This window comes from Rhinatrema bivittatum, chromosome 1 (genome assembly GCF_901001135.1).
Source record: "Rhinatrema bivittatum chromosome 1, aRhiBiv1.1, whole genome shotgun sequence".
Lineage (NCBI taxonomy): Eukaryota > Metazoa > Chordata > Amphibia > Gymnophiona > Rhinatrematidae > Rhinatrema > Rhinatrema bivittatum.
The window spans coordinates 205401094-205420417 of NC_042615.1; the positions used below are offsets into that span (position 1 = coordinate 205401094).

The following is a 19324-nucleotide window of genomic DNA, read 5'->3' on the forward strand; positions in this document are numbered from 1 at the left end:
TGTTCAGTAGAGTGCCTAACAGCAAAGCCCATACAAAACAACATTAATGGAGGCCATGTTCAGTAAGCCATTTAGTGGACCAGTTATACGGCTAAAGTTAGCCAGATAACTTGTCCTGTATATTCAATGGGATAAATGTTCCCCTGAATATATTTGTTTATTTATTTATTTTATTTATTTAAAGTCTTTTCTATACCATCGCTAAGTTATATACCATCGCAACGGTTTACATGTAGGCACATAAGTAAGTTTGGAGTAAGCATACTATAGTACATTCTAACCGGTGCCATTAAGTTTCGGTTACATTAAATCATAAACATACGTACAAATGTTTAGTGATGTAGGTTCTAGCCAGGTGTACCTAGAAGGTACTTTTACAGATTTAAAAAAAAACACATTTACTGTGTTTAAAGTTGTTTGGCTACATGTAGCCAGATACCTATAAAACCCAACCAGCTGTTTGAATATAACTGGTTAGGTTTATTAATTATCCAGCCTTGTGTGACCAGATAACCTGCCACTTAAGTGGATATCTTCAAAGATACCCGGCTAAGTGGTAATCCTGTTAAAAAAAAAAATGACACCGCAGGCCTTGAGGGCTAATTTCTACCCCTCTCCACCCCCCAAACCACTATTATTCAGTGCCCCCACTATTAACAAAATTCCCAACCTCTCCAATATGTGAAGAATTGTTTAAATGTTGCATGTCATATCCTCCCTCCCTGGTCTAGAAAATAAAAATCCTGCTTCTGCAGCCCCCACCTGCCCCCAATACTCAACCCCTCTTCCCCATTCCCTTCCCTTCCTGCCCCCAGTACCTTTTTCAATGACTGGCCGGGATTGCTGAACAAAGCAATCCAGGGTGCTTCTGTGTACCTTTCATACTAACACTGAAAGTGAACGCTATCAGCGTTAATGTTCAGCCTTGCACTTGAGCAGGTCTAATGTTGTCTGACTAACTTAGGGGGTCATTCATGAAATCGTGTTAGGGTGTTATTTTGGATGTTAGGGCGCTAACGCCCGTGATAATGCCATAATGCCATAACACATGTGATAAATATCGCATCATGAAATGTGTATGCAAATTTTAAAAAATGTTTCAAGTGGGAGGAGTTTGGGTAGAGTAAATGGAAATGAGGGCTGTTTAACACTGCATGCGATAAAATAACGCATGCTTTCGTGGTATTTAACACCAGAAATAACTGCAACTTTTTCCTCTGTGTTATGCCTGCGATAGCTGTGAGTTATGGCTGAAACAGGATTTATCACATATTCCGTTTAGAGAGAGAGATAAAGAGAGAGAGACTCTGTGGAAGCCCACTGGTATTTTTGAACTCTTTATACTACTGTAAGAGGGGACATTATGAACTGGTGTGAGGTTTGTGGGGTGACTTGGGGTTTAAGATCATGTTTTACATGCACAGTTATATGTACAAACAGCACATTACCAGCAGTGAAGATTTATTGTGATTTGGAGTGATGAAAGGTGAAAGAAGAGTAGATTTTTACCATGTTTTCTCTGCCTTGCTTGATGCACTCTCTACTAGGGGTGTGCATTCGTTTGCAAAGTATTGGTAATCAGCAACGTATATGCCATATTCGTTGTATTCGTGGGGGTCGCGAAACATATGGTGAACCCCCACGAATACAACATATCAATAATGAATAACCCCCCACCCTCCTGACCCCCTCCCCCCAAGACTTGCCAAAAGTCCCTGGTGGTCCAGCGGGGGTCCTGGAGCGATCTCCGGCACTCGGGCTGTCGGCTGCCGGTATTCAAAATGGCGCCGATAGCATTTGCCCTTACTATGTCACAGGGGCTACCGGTGCCATTGGTCGGCCCCTGTCACATGGTAGGAACACAAGATGGCCATCCATTGCTCCTACCATGTGACAGGGGCTGACCAATGGCACCAGTAGCCCCTGTGACATAGTTAGGGAAAAGGCTATCGGCGCCATTTTGAATACCGGCAGCCGACAGCCCGAGTGCAGGAAATCGCTCCAGGACCCCCGCTGGACCACCAGGGACTTTTGGCAAGTCTTGGGGGGGTCAGGAGGGTGGGGGGTTGTAGCTAATTAAATTTAAAGGGTTGGGATGAGGGGTTTTTTGGGAAACGAATACATATGTAACTAATGAACAGATCGGGGTCCCCCAAGAACGGATGCAACAGATTTGGGTCCCGACGAATATGAATACCGAATGGGACGAATCCGTCCCTGCTGCACATCCCTACTCTCTGCCTAGCTGCAGTCAAGCTAGGTAGAGAGAACATGGAACAAATCTACTCTTCTTTCACCTTTCATCACTCCAAATCACTTTATCTCTTCACCGATGGTAACTGTGCTGTTCGTATGTATGACTGTGCATGTTAAACTGCCCCCCAAAACCCAACTCATCCCACATATTTCATCCCAAGTTACTAGTGGCCCCTCTTATAGTAGTATAAATAGTTAACTTTTTGGTGAGCTTCCACAGAGTCTCTCTCTCTTCTCTTTCTCTCAGTCTCTCTCTCTCTTTCTAGCCAGCAGCAGCCCAAAATGTGATAAATGCCTATCTGGGCACTTCTCAGCTTGCGATGTGAAAATATTGTGGGTCCGATAAATTTAATCTGTATTGCGGTAAAATAACTATGCAGTACCAGTGAAATTACCCTAACCTCACCCCTTCTTTTATCGCAGGCACTATTTTTGCGATATTTATCACAAAATGATAAATCTAGGCCTTAGGCCTGGATTTTCTAAGGTCACAGACCTTAGAAAATCCGGCAGTAATGGGGGGGCATGGTGGCAAAGCCGGAGGCAGGCCTGCAAAATCCGGCAACTATCGCACCTCCACGGTGCTATCGCAGCCGGCTTTCACACCCAATAGTGCCATCATATAAGGTGGTGCTATTGGGCGCAAAACTGGCAGCAAAAAGGGCCCTTACCTTTTCGCTGTCAGAGACGTCTTCCCGGCGTCCGCCCCGGTGCCACCCCAACTCCTCCCCTTCCAGTGCGGACGCCGCCCAGAACCTGCCTCGATCTAGGGTATCGCGTGCGAAAAGTCCTTTTTCACGTGCGATCCCTTATGAAAATGACCCCCTTAGGAACTTATAGTTGAAAATCGGCTAAGTTAGCTGGACAACTTTGACACACCCCAGAATGCCCGCAAGTGCATCGTTGTTATCTGGCTAAATAATAGCCAAACAATGTCTTATCTGGCAATAATTTACCAGATAAGTGGTTGAATATGCCAAATTTGCCATTTAGACGAATAACTTGTTAGTTATCCATCTAAATGTCTTTTGAATATCGATCTCTTAATTTTCAAACACAGAATACCTACATAAATTTAAAATCATATTGATATACATCTTAATACATATGCATAACTTTACCCATTCCAGAACAAAGGCACAAGTTAAGCGTGCCATCAGCATGCCAGTTATGTACATACTTTTTGAAACTTTAAGTTATGTGTGTAGATTGATAGCATGCTTTTGTCCCGCCTTGAATGTCACTTTTCAATATGACCACTTTTATGAACATTATGAATTTATTTTACACATATTTTTAGGCAGCTGAAAATCCACTTAAGTGCATTAAGGCAATCTACACTCATGTAAAAGGCCTATGTTCTTCTCACTGGAGGACATATTAAAGTTATCAGTAATGAGTAGGGATGTGAATCGTGTCCTCGATCGTCTTAATGATCGATTTCGGCTGGGAGGGGGAGGGAATCGTATTGTTGCCGTTTGTGGGGGTAAAATATCGTGAAAAATCGTGAAAAATCGTGAAAAATCTAAAAATCGAAAAATCGCAAAACCGGCACATTAAAACCCCCTAAAACCCACCCCGACCCTTTAAATTAAATCCCCCACCCTCCCGAACCCCCCCCAAATGACTTAAATAACCTGCGGGTCCAGCGGCGGTCCGGAACGGCAGCGGTCCGGAACGGGCTCCTGCTCCTGAATCTTGTTGTCTTCAGCCGGCGCCATTTTCCAAAATGGCGCCGAAAAATGGCGGCGGCCATAGACGACCACGATTGGACGGCAGGAGGTCCTTCCGGACCCCCGCTGGACTTTTGGCAAGTCTCGTGGGGGTCAGGAGGCCCCCCACAAGCTGGCCAAAAGTTCCTGGAGGTCCAGCGGGGGTCAGGGAGCGATTTCCCGCCGCGAATCGTTTTCGTACGGAAAATGGCGCCGGCAGGAGATCGACTGCAGGAGGTCGTTCAGCGAGGGTTCCGGCGCCTCGCTGAACAACCTCCTGCAGTCGATCTCCTGCCGGCGCCATTTTCCGTACGAAAACGATTCGCGGCGGGAAATCGCTCCCTGACCCCCGCTGGACCTCCAGGAACTTTTGGCCAGCTTGTGGGGGGCCTCCTGACCCCCACGAGACTTGCCAAAAGTCCAGCGGGGGTCCGGAAGGACCTCCTGCCGTCCAATCGTGTTCGTCTATGGCCGCCGCCATTTTTCGGCGCCATTTTGGAAAATGGCGCCGGCTGAAGACAACAAGATTCAGGAGCAGGAGCCCGTTCCGGACCGCTGCCGTTCCGGACCGCCGCTAGACCCGCAGGTTATTTAAGTCATTTGGGGGGGGGTTCGGGAGGGTGGGGGATTTAATTTAAAGGGTCGGGGGTGGGTTTTAGGGGGTTTTAGTGTGCCGGCTCACGATTCTAACGATTTATAACGATAAATCGTTAGAATCTCTATTGTATTGTGTTCCATAACGGTTTAAGACGATATTAAAATTATCGGACGATAATTTTAATCGTCCTAAAACGATTCACATCCCTAGTAATGAGTTCACTGAACTATTTGCTATTGCTTCCCTTTAAGAGTGGCTACAATTGTATAGTTCTAGGTGTTTGTTAGAAGGCTCTGGTCAAAAATAAAGAATGAAGAAGGGAAGTGGTGAAGGAGGCAAACTCTTGTCTCTGAATTCCTGCAGTGGGTACAGAAGGCCATCAGTCAGTCCCTGTAGTAGTGCTTCTCACATTGCAGTTTTCTCAAGCTATCCAGCAGTAAAAAGAGTATCCCTGTTCTGAAGGAGTAAATCTCTCACTTTGAGTCTGTCTTTCAAAAGGGACAGAGGTCCATGATCTGTGTTCCAGGAGTGAACAGAGATCTAGGCAGGAGTGGTGAGAAGTGTGTGTCAGATGCTATCCAGAGTTACCAAGCTTTAAGGAAAGGAGAAAGGTGAAAGGAGAAAGCTGCCCAATTGGTGCTTTGGTCCAGGAGTAAATAAGAAGAGACAAGTAGAAAGTTAATTATTTGGAAATCAGATACAAAAAGGGTACTTGCAGAGGCAGGAACATAGCATCAGTTCAAAAAGATCCTAAATGAGGGTTAGAACTGTCATTGTAGTTAGCAATTCAATCATTAAGAATCGTGGGCCTGACAATCGCTTGCTAATTTGCCTACCTGGTACAAAAGTAGCATACCTGATATATCACCTAAATAGGATATTAAACAGTCCTATTAAACAGTGTTGAGCCAGTTATAGTGCAAAGCCGTAGCCAGGCAATGTGGCGCCTATGGCCAAGTGAAAAACTATGCCCTCTCCCATTATTCAACACATGACACTATGAGTTGGGAGACTTTGTTAAATGTTTGTAAAGCAATGCCCAAGGCCAGTGCAAGGGTAATCGGTGCCCTCCACCCCATCATACACAATTAAAATGTATGCATTTATAATAACATTTTACATGAAAAAGGACATTCAAAGCACAGTCTTCTGAGGTAAAAATATCACTTACAATATCTATATTATATTTACATGCACTACTATGGTGCCAACCAGAAAACCCTGCAAAAAAACAAATGGCACTTGGAATTCTATGATATTAAGCCTACGGTTAAGCATCTTGGGCATGTTCATGGCCCTCAGAGAGCCACAAGAAAACAGAATTATAATGCAAAAAACTTTCTATAATCAAAACAACACTAACTGCCAGCACTCAAACAGCAATAACTCTACTTATGAAAGTTAACACAGCAAATATTACACCAAGCCTAAAACACCAATACACCCCCAATTAGGAAAACAGAACAAGCCAAGATGCTATAGATCCCTACATACAACTACACACTATTGGAATACCTCACTTCAGTCACACATGCAAAACAAAAATGGACCTTCAAATACAGAATAAAGAGACCAGTCAAAATCTGAACACAGCAAGCCAAATTCTATATGAACTGCAACAATGGAAAATCAGAAGCATTACCATTCCTCATAACACAATAAAAATAGTAAAACCATACCAATTCAAAGAATAATTTGAAACTAATGAATAGAATAACATTCAAAATTTAAAACTCACATACAAATTTTCCAAATATCAATAAAATATTTCAAATAACACATCAAATAACACCCATTAAAACTAATAATTATTTTTAAAAATCCCGTTATCCATATCTAGACGTTTGATTTCTAGAAGCCCTAAAATTGTCATGGATTGGCAGGCAGAGAGGAAGAGAGATCACTCCCACATATATGCTCTCTCTCTCTCCTACACATGCATACACACATGCATGCATGCTATATCACTCTCATACACAAGTTCTCGCTCTCTTCCACACACATACACGCATTCTCTCTCTCACTCTCCCACACAGTCTTGCTCCCTTTCCCCCCCACTCCCTAGCACTCTTGGTCCCAACCCCCTCTCCCCTTTCAGACCCCCAATGCCCCAGCAGTTTTGCTCCCCTCTCTGACATCCCACTCCCCAGGAATCTTAATCCTCAGCCCCCTCTCCCCTTTCAGATCCCCAATTCCCAGCAGTATTTCTCTCCAGATCCCTTTCCCATCTCAAAAATCCCACTCCCCAGAAGTCTTAGTCCACAGCCCCCTCTCTTCACCCAGACCCCCCCCCCCCACCCACTCCCCATCAGTCTTGCTCAACAAGCCCTGCTCTCCCAGACCTCCACTTCCCATCAGTCTTGCTCCCCAGACTTTTTTCCCCTCCCAGCCCCCTACTGCCCAGAATCCCCTCACTCTCCACAGGTAGCCAGTGCATGATTTCATTTAATGCTGCTCACCCCCACAGTGCTACTTCAATGCCCTCATTCACCCTCCCTGCTCCTGAAGAGTCGAAGGATCAGGCCTTGCAGCGCTATGGCGCCTTTTGGTAGCTCTGGGTACATGTAGGTATAACGGACACAGGAAGGTGCAGGAAGGAAATCTTAGCTTTTAGGTAGGAAATTGAAATCCATAACATCCAAGGTTGCACGCAGAAATACTCCCTGTTCCACACACAAGATCCTAGAGGCAGGCTGAGCTCCAGAGTCTCAATGTATGAGACAATGATAAGGGAAGAGGACTTTAGATTTGATAGGAATTGGAGAACATTCTGGGAGAGTGAGGACCTATTCGGATGTGATGGACTCCTTCTTAACCAGGATAGAACCTGTCTGCTGACACTAACATTAAAAAAGAGATAGAGCAGCTTTTACAGCAGACCATGGGGGAAAGCTGATAGTCACTCAGAAGTACATGATTCAGAGGACGATATTTTCCAAAGGAAGTTAGAATATCCAGATAGAGAGACTATGGTAAAGGCTGAACTAGCCCAGATGGATTTAAATAAAAGGCACACATATGAATGACTCTGAACTGCCTGTATCATCTGCTAATAAGCAGGTTGTGAATGCAAATAAAATTAGTAGAAGTCTTAAAAATAAGATTGGTGAGGTTGAATGTTTGATATTATGGAAGTAATTTTCAAATAGGATTGCCCATGTGTTTCATTGTATTCCATACATTTGAAAACGTCAAATAAAGACCAAATGACTGCCAGCATGGTTTAATGGTGAGGTGAATGAGGCAGTTAAAACCAAAAGCCCACTAGAGCAACCCGTTAAGGCACCCTCCACATCCCTTCCCCCAAGAATGCACACCTCTCCGCCACAAGGGATCGAGCCCTATCCATAGCAAGCCCCACCCGCTGGAACACACTACCCACGAATCTCCGCCTCGAGTCTTGCACCATCAAATTAAAGAAAAAGTTAAAGACCTGGCTCTTCAAACAAGCATACCCAGATTAGGACCCTTACACCATAAACCCATTGCCACAGACTTATGCTTCTAAATTACTAATTTTTAAATTTTATGTTAACATGTTATTTCACTGCAGTTAAATTTCTCTCTCCTCTTATGTTTTACTCTAGTTTTTGTTCTCTGCAATCCCATCCCCCTTCCCTGTTATATGTACTTTCTATCTTATTTATTTTATTTATTTAGTCAATTTTTATATACCGACATTCATATTGATTTCACGTCGGTTTACAATAACAAAAAATTTAGCATTATCGATTCACAAAATTACAATTAAACCTTCAATATTATATGATCATCAGTCTTAGACTAAAACATAATAAAAATACCATTAATCAGTAATTCTAAAATATAAAATAAAATATATCAAACCTTAATTCTAATAATGTTATTTATCCATACAACTAACTTGAAATAATTTCTATATCAAACTAAAATTAAATCACATTATTTAAAAGAAATCACATTATTTGGTTTGATGTAAACTGATATGATGTACCCACTAATATTGGTATAAAAAAGCCTCTAAATAAATAAAAATAAAAGAACATCTTTCAAACAATCAGGCCGATACAGTAAAATTTGCGGGAGAGCCAGCACTCCGAGGCGAGCACCCGCTCTCCCAACGTGCGCCCAGGCCACTCTTCTGGGCACGCAATCGAGTATAGAAATGAGGGCGCACAGTAAAAGGAGGCACTAGGGACACTATTGGCCTGAATGGAAAGCAGATGCCAATGAGGAAAAAAGGCAAATTAGATATAAAACACTAGTGAGACAGGAGATTATAATCTGTCAGATATGGATTGGAGTATCCCTTCTGCAGAATCTGTAAGAAGTAGAGAGATAATAGATGACCTTCAAGGGGTTCTGCTCAAACAAATGGTAATGGAACCAATGAGGGATTGTGTGATACCTCACCTAGTGCTCACTAATGGGAATAATGTCTCTAAAGTCTGGACAAGTGCCAACCTGAGCACCAGTGATCATCAGACAGTATGGTTTGATATCACAAATAAGATACAGAGAAGTCTCACAAAGACCTGAGTTCTGAATTTCAAAAGTATAGACTTTGACAACATGGGGATGTACCTAGAGGAAGAACTAGAAGACTGGGAGAAAATGGGCAAGGTGGAACAACAGTGGGCCAAATTAAAAAGAGCTATTACAAAGGCAAGAAATCTATATATTAGAAAAATAAAAAATGTGCAAGGAAAAAGAAACTGATTTGGTTCTCAAAGGAGGTGACTGAAAAAATAAAAACAAAAATAACAGTGTTCAGTTCTTCGTTCACTAAAGAAGACCCTGAAGATGGACTGTTCCTGGTTGACAAGACCGTAGATGGGAATGGGGCAGACACAACTCCTTTTACAGAAGAGAATGTATGGGAAGAGTTAGAAAAACTGAAAGTGGACAAGGCCATGGGCGCCAGATGAGGTTCATCCCAGGAGACCACAGGAGCTCAGAGATATCCTGGCAGGTCTATTGAAAGACTTCTTCAATGGATCCCTGAAAACAAGAGTGGTTCCGAGAGATTGGAGAAGAGCAGTTATAGTCCCACTTCACAAAAATAGTAACAGAAAGGAGACTGGAAACTGCAGGCCAGTTAGCCTCACCTTTGTGGTGGGGAAATTAATGGAGACTCTGCTGAATAAAAGATTAGTGAACTATCTAAAATTCAGTAAATTGCTGGATCCAAGACAGCATGGATTCACCAGGGGAAAGTCCCGTCAGACAAATCTGATTGCTGTTTTTGATTGGGTGTCTAGAGAATTAGATTGAGAAAGAGCACTTGATGTAATTTACTTGGATTTCAGCAAAGCTTTTGATACGGTCCCACATAGGAGGCTTGTGAATAAAATGAGAAGCTTGGGAGTCAGCACCAAGACGGTGAAGTGGATTACAAATTAGTTGACTGACAGGAGGTAGCGGGTAATGGTAATTGGAACCTACTCTGAAGAGAAAACTGTGCAAAGTTAAATGCCTCAAGGATCGGTATTGGGACCAGCTCTGTTTAATATCTTTGTGAGCGACATTGTGAAAGGGGTAGAAGGTAAAGTATCTGTTTGCAGATGATACTAAGATCTGCAACAGAGTGGACATGCCTGAAGGAGTAGAGAGAATGAAATGTGATTTAAGAAAGCTGGAAGGGTGGTCGAAGATTTGGCAACTGGGATTCAGTGCCAAAAAATGCAGAGTCATGCATCTGGGATGCAGTAAACCAAAAGAGCCTTATGTGATAGGGGGTGAAAGACTAATGTGCACAGAGCAAGAAAGGGTTCTTCAGGTGATAGTGTCTGGCAATCGGAAGGCAGCTAAAGCCAGAATAATGCTGGGCGGCAAAGAAAGAAGAATAAACAGTGATTAAAAGGAAATGATAATGCCTTTGTTCAGGTCCTTAGTGAGACCGCACCTGGAGTACTGTGTTCAGTTCTGGAGCCTATATCTCAAAAAGGATAGAGGCAGGATAGAGGCAGACAGTATTGGAAGACATGAGGAGAGGCTGAAGGATCTAAATATGTATACCCTGGAAGAGAGGAGGTGCAGGGGAGATATGTCACAGACCTTCAGATACCTGAAAGGTTTTAATGATGCATGAACTTCAAACATTTCAGTTGGAAAGAAATCAGTAGGACAAGGGTTCACAAAATGAAACTCCAGGAGGGACAACTCAGAACGAACACCAGAAAATATTTCTTCATGGTGAGGGTGGTGCATGCCTGGAATGCCCTTTCAGAGGCAGGGGCAAAGACAATAATAGTCAAATAATTCAAAGTGACATGAGATAAACAGTGTAGATCCCTAAAAGCTAGAAGATGGAAATGAAGACAAGGATTCATGGGGGTAACTTGTTGATGTGTACTCTTAATCAATAGGCCATGATACTTTTGATGCAATTGCAACAATGCTCTCCTTTTCAATGTCAGGGGGAAAAGGGGAGCTGGATTCAGACAACAAACCAATGAGGGCCCTCACTTTTAGTCTGGGGAGCTGATGAGCATGGGGATAAATTGCACAGAGCAGGAATTACTATCCTTAACAGAAGGCAAGGGATTACTACCCTTACCCAATAAGCCTTGATGCTTTTGTTGCAACTACATCAGTCTCCACTTTGATAGTGGTGGAGGGGGATAGAAGAGGAATTAGATTCAGATGACAATCAACACGGGCCCTGACTTTTATGATCTGGGGTACTGATATGCAGACATAAGTGAAAAAGCACAGGACTACGTCTGAGGCCAAGTCCTTAAGCAAAACAGATCAGCACTCTAGGAATTTTCAAGAAGGCTCATCACCCAGTAAAAATGTTGCTAGCAGTAAATGCTTGGGTTATCATAAGGCTTGGGAATTACTGCACAGAGTGGCAGTTGTTACCCTTAAGAGAAACATAGGGGGTAGCCTGCATGGCGTGGCAGATATTATTATAAGAAGCTTGTTGGGCAGACTGGATGGACCATTTGGTCATTTTCTGCCATCTGTACTATGTTATATGTTACTATTTGTAATACCAATTGTTTAAAAGGGTGCCAAAATCAATCTGGGAAACTATAAAATGGTGAGCATGTCATTGGCACTGGGAAAACTGGTAGATGCTATTGTTAAAAACAGAATTACTTGCCATATAGATAGACATGGCTTAATGGTGAAGAGTCAACATGGTTTCAGCAAAAGGAAGTCTTGTCTTACAATTCTAATACAGTTTATGAAGATGCAAACATGTAGATGTAACCCCAATTTGCAGATTGCATAGTGTGATGCAGTACGACCTGGCCCGGGGCAGAAACAGCTGAGACACAGCCGAGCAGAAGCTAGTGGTACCAAACTTAGCCACCGGAGGGCGCTGAGGAAGGTAGCAAAGACTACACTTCCCAGGTTCCCCGAACCAACACCTGACCCCTGGCTGGAGCAGGAACAGGTGGAGGAAATTGGGACTGATCCCTATGACTCAGCATGCTCTATGGAGGCTGAAGAAGAGGGCGTGCCCCCGTGGTGGACCTGGCCACAAAAGCCCGGCTCCTCGGAGTCTCTGGAGGAGGAGATGGAGGTAAGCTGGGGAGAGGAAAGCTCCAGCTGTTCCTCTATGGAGGTGGAATAACCAGGAGGTTGGGGGATGGTAAATCCTGTATTGCTGTATGGATGTATGAGACAGGCGGGAAGGGATTGTGTTTTAAATGCTGTGTACCCTGGGGCTTGTAAGGACAACCCCACATTAATATAAGGCTGCAGCCGCTGAGCTACAGCACCACATTAAACTCCTTATTGATTAAGATCCTTTTTCTGTGTACTGCTTGGGAGTGCCAGGACTGGGCCTGGCACTCTGACTAGAGGCTGTGAGGAGTCCATAGCAGCGCTATGCTTGAGCTGTGCAAGGGGACAAGACGTGTCATAGGAGCGAAGCCAGAGGCCTGAAGCCCAGCAAAGCCCCACAGCATGCTGAGCGGAGGGACCTGATCGTGACAATAGGTACAGGGGCACACAGGATTCTTGGGGCCTCGCTCCACATTTCAAACACTCACAAATCTCTTAGCTCCAGGGCTAGGTTCTTTCTGGAGGTTAGGGGGACTCCTCCTCCAAGACCCTGGGCATCGGGGGAGATACTATAGCTGAAACCTGGAAGAGGTATAAGTTATTTTTCTTTTCTGAGGGATGTGAGTGCCTGTAACCACACTAGAGAACCTTGGTTAGTATTTAAAAAATAAACTTTACTGCACTGGTTCTTAAATGAATCAATGGTGCAGTTCAAATCAGTTCTGAGCATCACAGATGGCATTTACAGTTCTCAATTTGAGCTCTATCTGTACATTGGTCTCTTTCTCAACTAGAACAAGGCACTCACCCTCCAAGAACTGGATAAGTAAGGTTCCCATGTGGGCAGGGGTATTCCTATTTGAGCAGAAAAAAAGATATCCAAACTGGACAGAAAAATGGTAAATCTCAAGCCTTGCACAGAGTCCAAATTCCCTCCTTCTTCAGGGTGAAGAGTCCAAGTGGGGGTCCTCAGAATATTTCATGTTTGTCTTACTCACAGTTCTCCAGAATGTCTTAGTCTCCCAGGATCCCTCGATGGAAAAAGGATCCAACCAGGATCACCACAGATCTCATGGTGTTCCTCCTTTAGGGCAGGAAGGGGACAGCAAAGTCTTTCTCTCATAGAAACATAGTAACATAGTAATGACGGCAGAAAAAGACCAAAATGGTCCAGGCATCTAGTCTGCCCAGCAAGCTTCCCAAGGTAGTAACTGCCGCTCCGTGCAGGTTACGCTTTTTTATTTATTCCCATCCCCTAGCCTTTTAGGGATCCACAGGTCTTCCAATACAGAAATCTCTTTCCCCCTAACTGAGTCCAAATACAGGAATCCATTTGCAATGGGTCATCACCATACCTCTGTCCTCATGGTAGCAAGGGGCAGATCTTCACTATCATGTTCCCCCCAGGTAGAGACTTCCCAGTAATCTCTCTCCAGGCCAAAAACCAGGGGTCTCACAAGATTTCCAACCAATGTGACCCGCCTTTGCCTGTCACTAAAGATTTTCTCCTAGATTTTTCTAGCGCAGATAGTGGGAGGAGGTTTTTCACATTTTTTATCATCCCCTTGATTTATCTTCACCTTTTTGTGGGAAGCTTCTATGGGCTATAAATGTTCAGGAGCCTGCTCAGAAGTCAGAGGAAAGGCGAGAGAGAATGCAAGTAGTGAAAAGAGAAGGGTTTTTTCTGATATGGTCTTGGTCATCCCCCAGATGGACCGACCAGAAGAAGAAAAGGTTTCTTTGCTACACAGTAGAGTGGATCTAAAGAGTAGGATTTTTGGAGATTTGAAGAATTTGCTGTGATTGCTGGATTTTTGATTGGAGCCAATTCCTGACAGAAGGGAGTCCCCTCGGTATCTGGAAGGGCTGGGCTTTGATTCCTTTTGCCTCTGTTAAGAGATTGAAGCAAGGAGTAAAGAGAGCTGTGAGATTTTGGACATTCTAGCAAGAGCTGCTGGAGTAAGTTGACTCTGTAGACTACTTTTGGACTATACAGTAATTGGTCAATTGTAAAAGTCCTACACGCAAGAAAGCCAGGAGATACACGCATGACTCGGCCTGGTGCCCTCCACTTGGTTTTTAAAACCCACACGGGTATGTGCATAAAAATTTTTCCTAACAAAAGGGACAGGGTGTGAGCTAATTTTCAAAGGGAAATGCTCAGCAGAGTTTTTCTTTGAAAATTAAGAGCTGGTGGGGACTGCAGGTGTTCTTGTACCATGTAATTTACACCTGTGTTATAGCAAGTGCAAAGCATACCAAAGCATTCGAAATAAAATCTCTGTGATTATTTTATCTCCCCATCTCCTGTTCCATCACTTTTTGCTTTGTCAAAAAAGTATAGGGTGAATTTTAAAAGCCCTACATGTAGCAAATCCGGGAATACGTGCCTGACTGAGACGCACGCTGGTCGTGCAGATTTTAAGATGCCCGCAGTACGCGCATTGGAAAGGATTTCACAAAATGGAGTGGGCTGGGGTGGGGTCTGGGTGTGGGCGGGCCATGGGCGGGGCGGGACAGCACCATTAAGTCCGAGCCATGTACAAGTGCATGCTGGGATTCGACGACCGCGTAATTTGCTGCTTCAATGGGTGGCGGGTAAGTAGTAAAAAAAAAAAAATGTAGGGTAATCAGTGGTGTTTTAGGGGTCGGGGCTAGTAGGGTAAAAGGGAGACAGGTTGGGTAGGAGGTTTAGGAAGTCTGCTGCTTTACAGGGGCAAACTGGGACGGAATAGGGAAACAGGCCCTAATGCGTTGCCACATGCATCTACTAAAATCCACACAGTTACGTGCTCGAGATGGCAATCGCGCGCATGTGCGCACGTCGATATAAAATTGGTGTGGGTAGCAGATTTTATAACACGCGCATGCATATACATGTGCGTGTTATAAAATCAGCGCTTCCATGTGCACGCGTCAGCAAACGTGCGCATAGGTGTGCCCGCGTGTGACTCTTACAATCTACCTTTATGTATCTGCTGTGAAACTACATATTTACTTTTGGCCTCTGGGGGCAAAGTAATTTTCAGTTTAGAGAACTTACCTGAGTAAGTCTTAGTTAACCCACAAAATTCTTTTTTAAAATTGTTTTCTAAATAACTTTACTGTTCAGGATGTGTGACAAGTAACATATTTCAGTTAAAATTTTGTTTTGAAAATTATAGATATTTTTAGATAGATATAGTAAAAGCCGTTTCTTGTTTTCTACCTTTATGCAAAAGTATAATTCTAAATTATATCCTATCTTAAACATATGGGGGGGGGGGGTTTGCATTTATAATTCCAAAATAATCCCTAAATAGTCATGATAGATTGCATAATGTGATGTCCCGGCATCTGCGTTGACATGTTCTACTTCTGAACACACACTGTGCTTCCTTTGCTAAGTTCACTCTTCTGGGATGTATGACATCCCAATGTCCACATTGGCCTGTCCAATCCCTTAATATAGGTATAGAAGGCGCCCAATGCCAGCTGATGACATTTTGAAAATGGAGTCACCAGCCCCGCACGCCTAGGCGGTGCTGTGGCTATCACCACTATACCAAAGGTACTTAAAAGTGGATTTGGGTTCCCGGAGGCCTTGGGGGTGCTTGAAGAGGGTGAAAAAACACATCATTTGGGGGGAGGGGGATGAAGGAGAAAGGCTGGGCATGGGGGAAGGGCCTAGTGCCCAAGCGCTTAATCTTTTTAAATTTTGGGTGCATAATATTCTCATGAGATCCCTACTCTGCCAAGGTGGGAGCTCTGGGGCCAAACGGCCTTTTCAAGACCAGAGCCCAGGGCATCAGGATGTACATTATTGTCCTGATGCTCCAGGGGAAATGCAGCTGCACCTCTTGAGATGTAGCTAACTTTCGATCAAATAACATGGCTTTAGAATTTTGGGGCAAGCTGTATTATTTGATTTGGATAGGATCAATTAATAATGAGTTAATTTGTATACATTTGCAAGTGAATCATTTAATACTGGTGCTGTGAGGTGTTTTGGGGGAGGGAAGATAACGCACAGTATTTCAAATACCTCATGCTATCTCTATATTAAGGCAATGCTGTTTATTGGGCAATAAAACCCTAACACAGCTAAGTAAATGACCCCCTTAGATTGTAAACCTACAGGGAAGGGAACTAGTACTGTATCTGGTCTAGAAATTAGTTTATCATTTTTTGTGTGTGTATTTCTAGAACTATAAAAGAGTTATTTCTACTGCTGAAGCAATTTCTGTTAATGAATGGGGATTATCTTCTAAGCAACATTCTTCACACTGTAATTCGTATATCTTTGAATTATTTTTCTCCTGAGCACATTTATCTTTTTTTTCTTTTTAGACTCTTTTGGATGGTCTACACATGTTTTTGTGTTCTCTTTCTGCACTCATATGCTTAAATGATAACTTTCATATTATCTACATGTACAACCCTAGCAGTCAAAAAAGTGCCAATGTGCATCCTGCTAAAAACAAAAAAAAAATAACTAAATAAAATTAGTTTGCCAGAAAACTGCCATGAAAATTAGGATCTTGAGTTGCTGGTTGCATCAGTCTGGCACACAGTCTGTGAGTACTGATTTATTCCCCAGTGCACTGACAGAGGTGCATGGATTAATTTATGTTCTCCTGCTGCTGAGCACAAGACGTATGCACCCAGCAACAGTGGAATTTCCGTTCCTCCTTACGGCTGTACTATCCTTTTTGGTCTGCCCTTTCTATGAGGCACAAAAGTTGCCTTTCATGGGTCATCCTTTATTCAAACATTTTCTGATACCATGAAGTGCATATAAAGCAGATACAGATCAGAAATACCCACACAGCACGTGTGCCTTTGATATTCACATTCTGCAATATATGGCGACGGTTTTAATTTATTTAATGTAATTTGCTACTTACATTTCAGCCACCGTGTTCCCGCATGAGTATCCTTTTCTTTGCTCAGTTTCCTTTGTCTGTAACTTATATAAATATACCAAATCATCCAGATGAACTGAATCAGCATTAAAGTGACCAGATAGGACAGTAGACTTGGTTTGGGAATCCCAGAGATATCTAGGGAGGAAACAAACATCAAGAGAAGTCCAGCTAGGAACACATTAATCCCATACTGCCTGCTGAGGAGCTCAGCATTCTTCTCTGGGTAGCTTTTGGTGAGCTTGAAGTGAACACTTTTCTTAAGTAGTTTATTATCCACAGTGGAAGGTGATGGTGAAAGCTTGAGGTTCAAAGATATTCTCTCCTGTGGCAAGGCATCTAAAGTATTATCTTCAGCCATGCTGTCTCCTTCTCTTGATAGTAACCTGTGGAATACATTGAATGCAAACATTGCAAGATACTGTATATCTCATCTTTTACAATGATACAATAAAGTAAGAAAAAGAAACCCAAGAGTGAGAGAGAGAGAGAGAGAGAGAGAGAAAGAAAGTGTAGTTCATATTTCTTGTATAATCTGTGCTAAGGTTCTGCAATCTCATATTGTAATGTATTAAACTGTAAAATTTGCCAATACATTATTATCACTCTCTATCTCTCACTTTACCTATTACTACATAATATTATAAATGAACAAGATAACAGTGGTTTCATCATGAACATAGCAGTGCAAACTGCAAACAAGTAATCTGCTAAGTAGACTATGACATCTCCATCTGAAGGAAAAATATAATATAAAATAGTGAAGGGCTATTGAACTGTATGTAATATGAAAAGGTGTTTTTGCCTTACCCAAGAAAAAGAGAGACTTCTGAAGAAGCAGTGCCTCTTAGTGCTCCGGCAACAATGCCTCTTATTAAATTCCTCCCGTGGGTTTATTTATTCCTGTATTCTTCCTCGTCAATTAGTGACATAGATCCTTTTCATGCAGACGATTAACTGGAAGTTGTCCGAAGGATCTAACCTACAGGTGCACAGGATTTAATAGTAACACCAACAACAAAGCCTAGGGAAAGAAGAAAAACCCACAACCCTCAATGCCTAAGCAACTTCAAGCCATATTAATTATGCATTCGCCCCATGAGACACTTATACTTCACATATATCAGTTAATGTTAACAAATAATATATAAAGAGATAGACTTACCATGTGACCATACTGTTTCCGTTTCTGTCTCCCTAAGAAAACCATCTATTGTTCTGTAAACATGTTACTGAACTTTAAAATTAATGCATTGGAAAATGCACTTCCTCTAGTAAAGGCAAATGTGTTGGTAAGACCTTTCCAGATGGTGATAAATAAGGGTAACTATGTTACTGTATAAATACAGAATAGATATAGATATTCTTACTACTGCAAATGCTGCAGATCTCTGCAAACTCCCAGTTCTTAATGTTAATAACCATCAATAAAAATATATGTGTACATAGGACCTTCAAGCAAATGGTGTCGTATACAAGTACGTTTCACTTGTTTACTACCATCAATTTCATATTTGCCGCAATTGTCTCATCATCGGTCCAAAAATGTTATTAATGATTTTCTGTGAATTAAATTCTGTGCATTTAAATCTTGTGGTTTAAAATATATCAAAGATATTTTTTTAAAAATTTCTACTTATCTTTCACGTGTCGAAATGAATTTTATAAAGTAATTAACCAAGTCCCACACATTTTGTTTTTGTAGCAAATCCCAATATGGACTGCATTTTGGAAATCAATCCTGCTTTAGAGGAAACTCTTGAAAATTCCTCCAGTGCACATTCTTCCGCCATCAACTAACAAAGATGGAAAAATGTGCACCGGAGGAATTTCCAAGAGTTTCCCCTGACGCAGGACTGATTTCCAAAATGAGGCCCATGTTGGGATCTTTTACCAAAAACTGTTAGGGACTTGGTGAATGACATCACAACATTCATTCCAGAAGTGGAAAGATAAGTAGAAAACATTCTTTAAATATTTGTGACATATTTTAAAGCACAAGGTTTAAATGCACAGACTTTAAAGCACAGAAAATCATTTAAAAAAATTATGGCACCTATGATGAGTCTATAGCAGCAAATACAAATTTTGTATTAGTAAACAAGTGTAAACTAGGGTACCAGCTCCTATTTCTCCAGGTTCACTGGATGAAGGCCTTTACACAGGGTAGGTAACTCATTCTGGAGCCCGGGTGCACAGTGTGCATATTTGCCGGCACGCACATAGACGCATCCATTTCATAACATACGAGCGTATGTGCGCGCCTGTTATAAAATCAGCAGGACATGCATACATGTGCGCATGTACATGCCACATCTACCACGTAAGTGGGAAGATTTTGTAAGATAAGCGCA

General features: G+C 42.5%; 1 protein-coding gene across 1 annotated transcript in view; it reads right to left on the reverse strand.

Moving 5' to 3' along the window:
* LOC115093884 (proton channel OTOP1-like) overlaps window positions 1-17331 on the reverse strand; it is a 148331-nt gene extending 131000 nt beyond the window's left edge. Inside the window, exon 1 of the mRNA XM_029606280.1 lies at window positions 16953-17331. Coding sequence (XP_029462140.1) covers window positions 16953-17331 — 379 coding nt within the window. The remainder of the gene's footprint in view (window positions 1-16952) is intronic.
* Between the last annotated feature and the right edge of the window lie 1993 nt (window positions 17332-19324).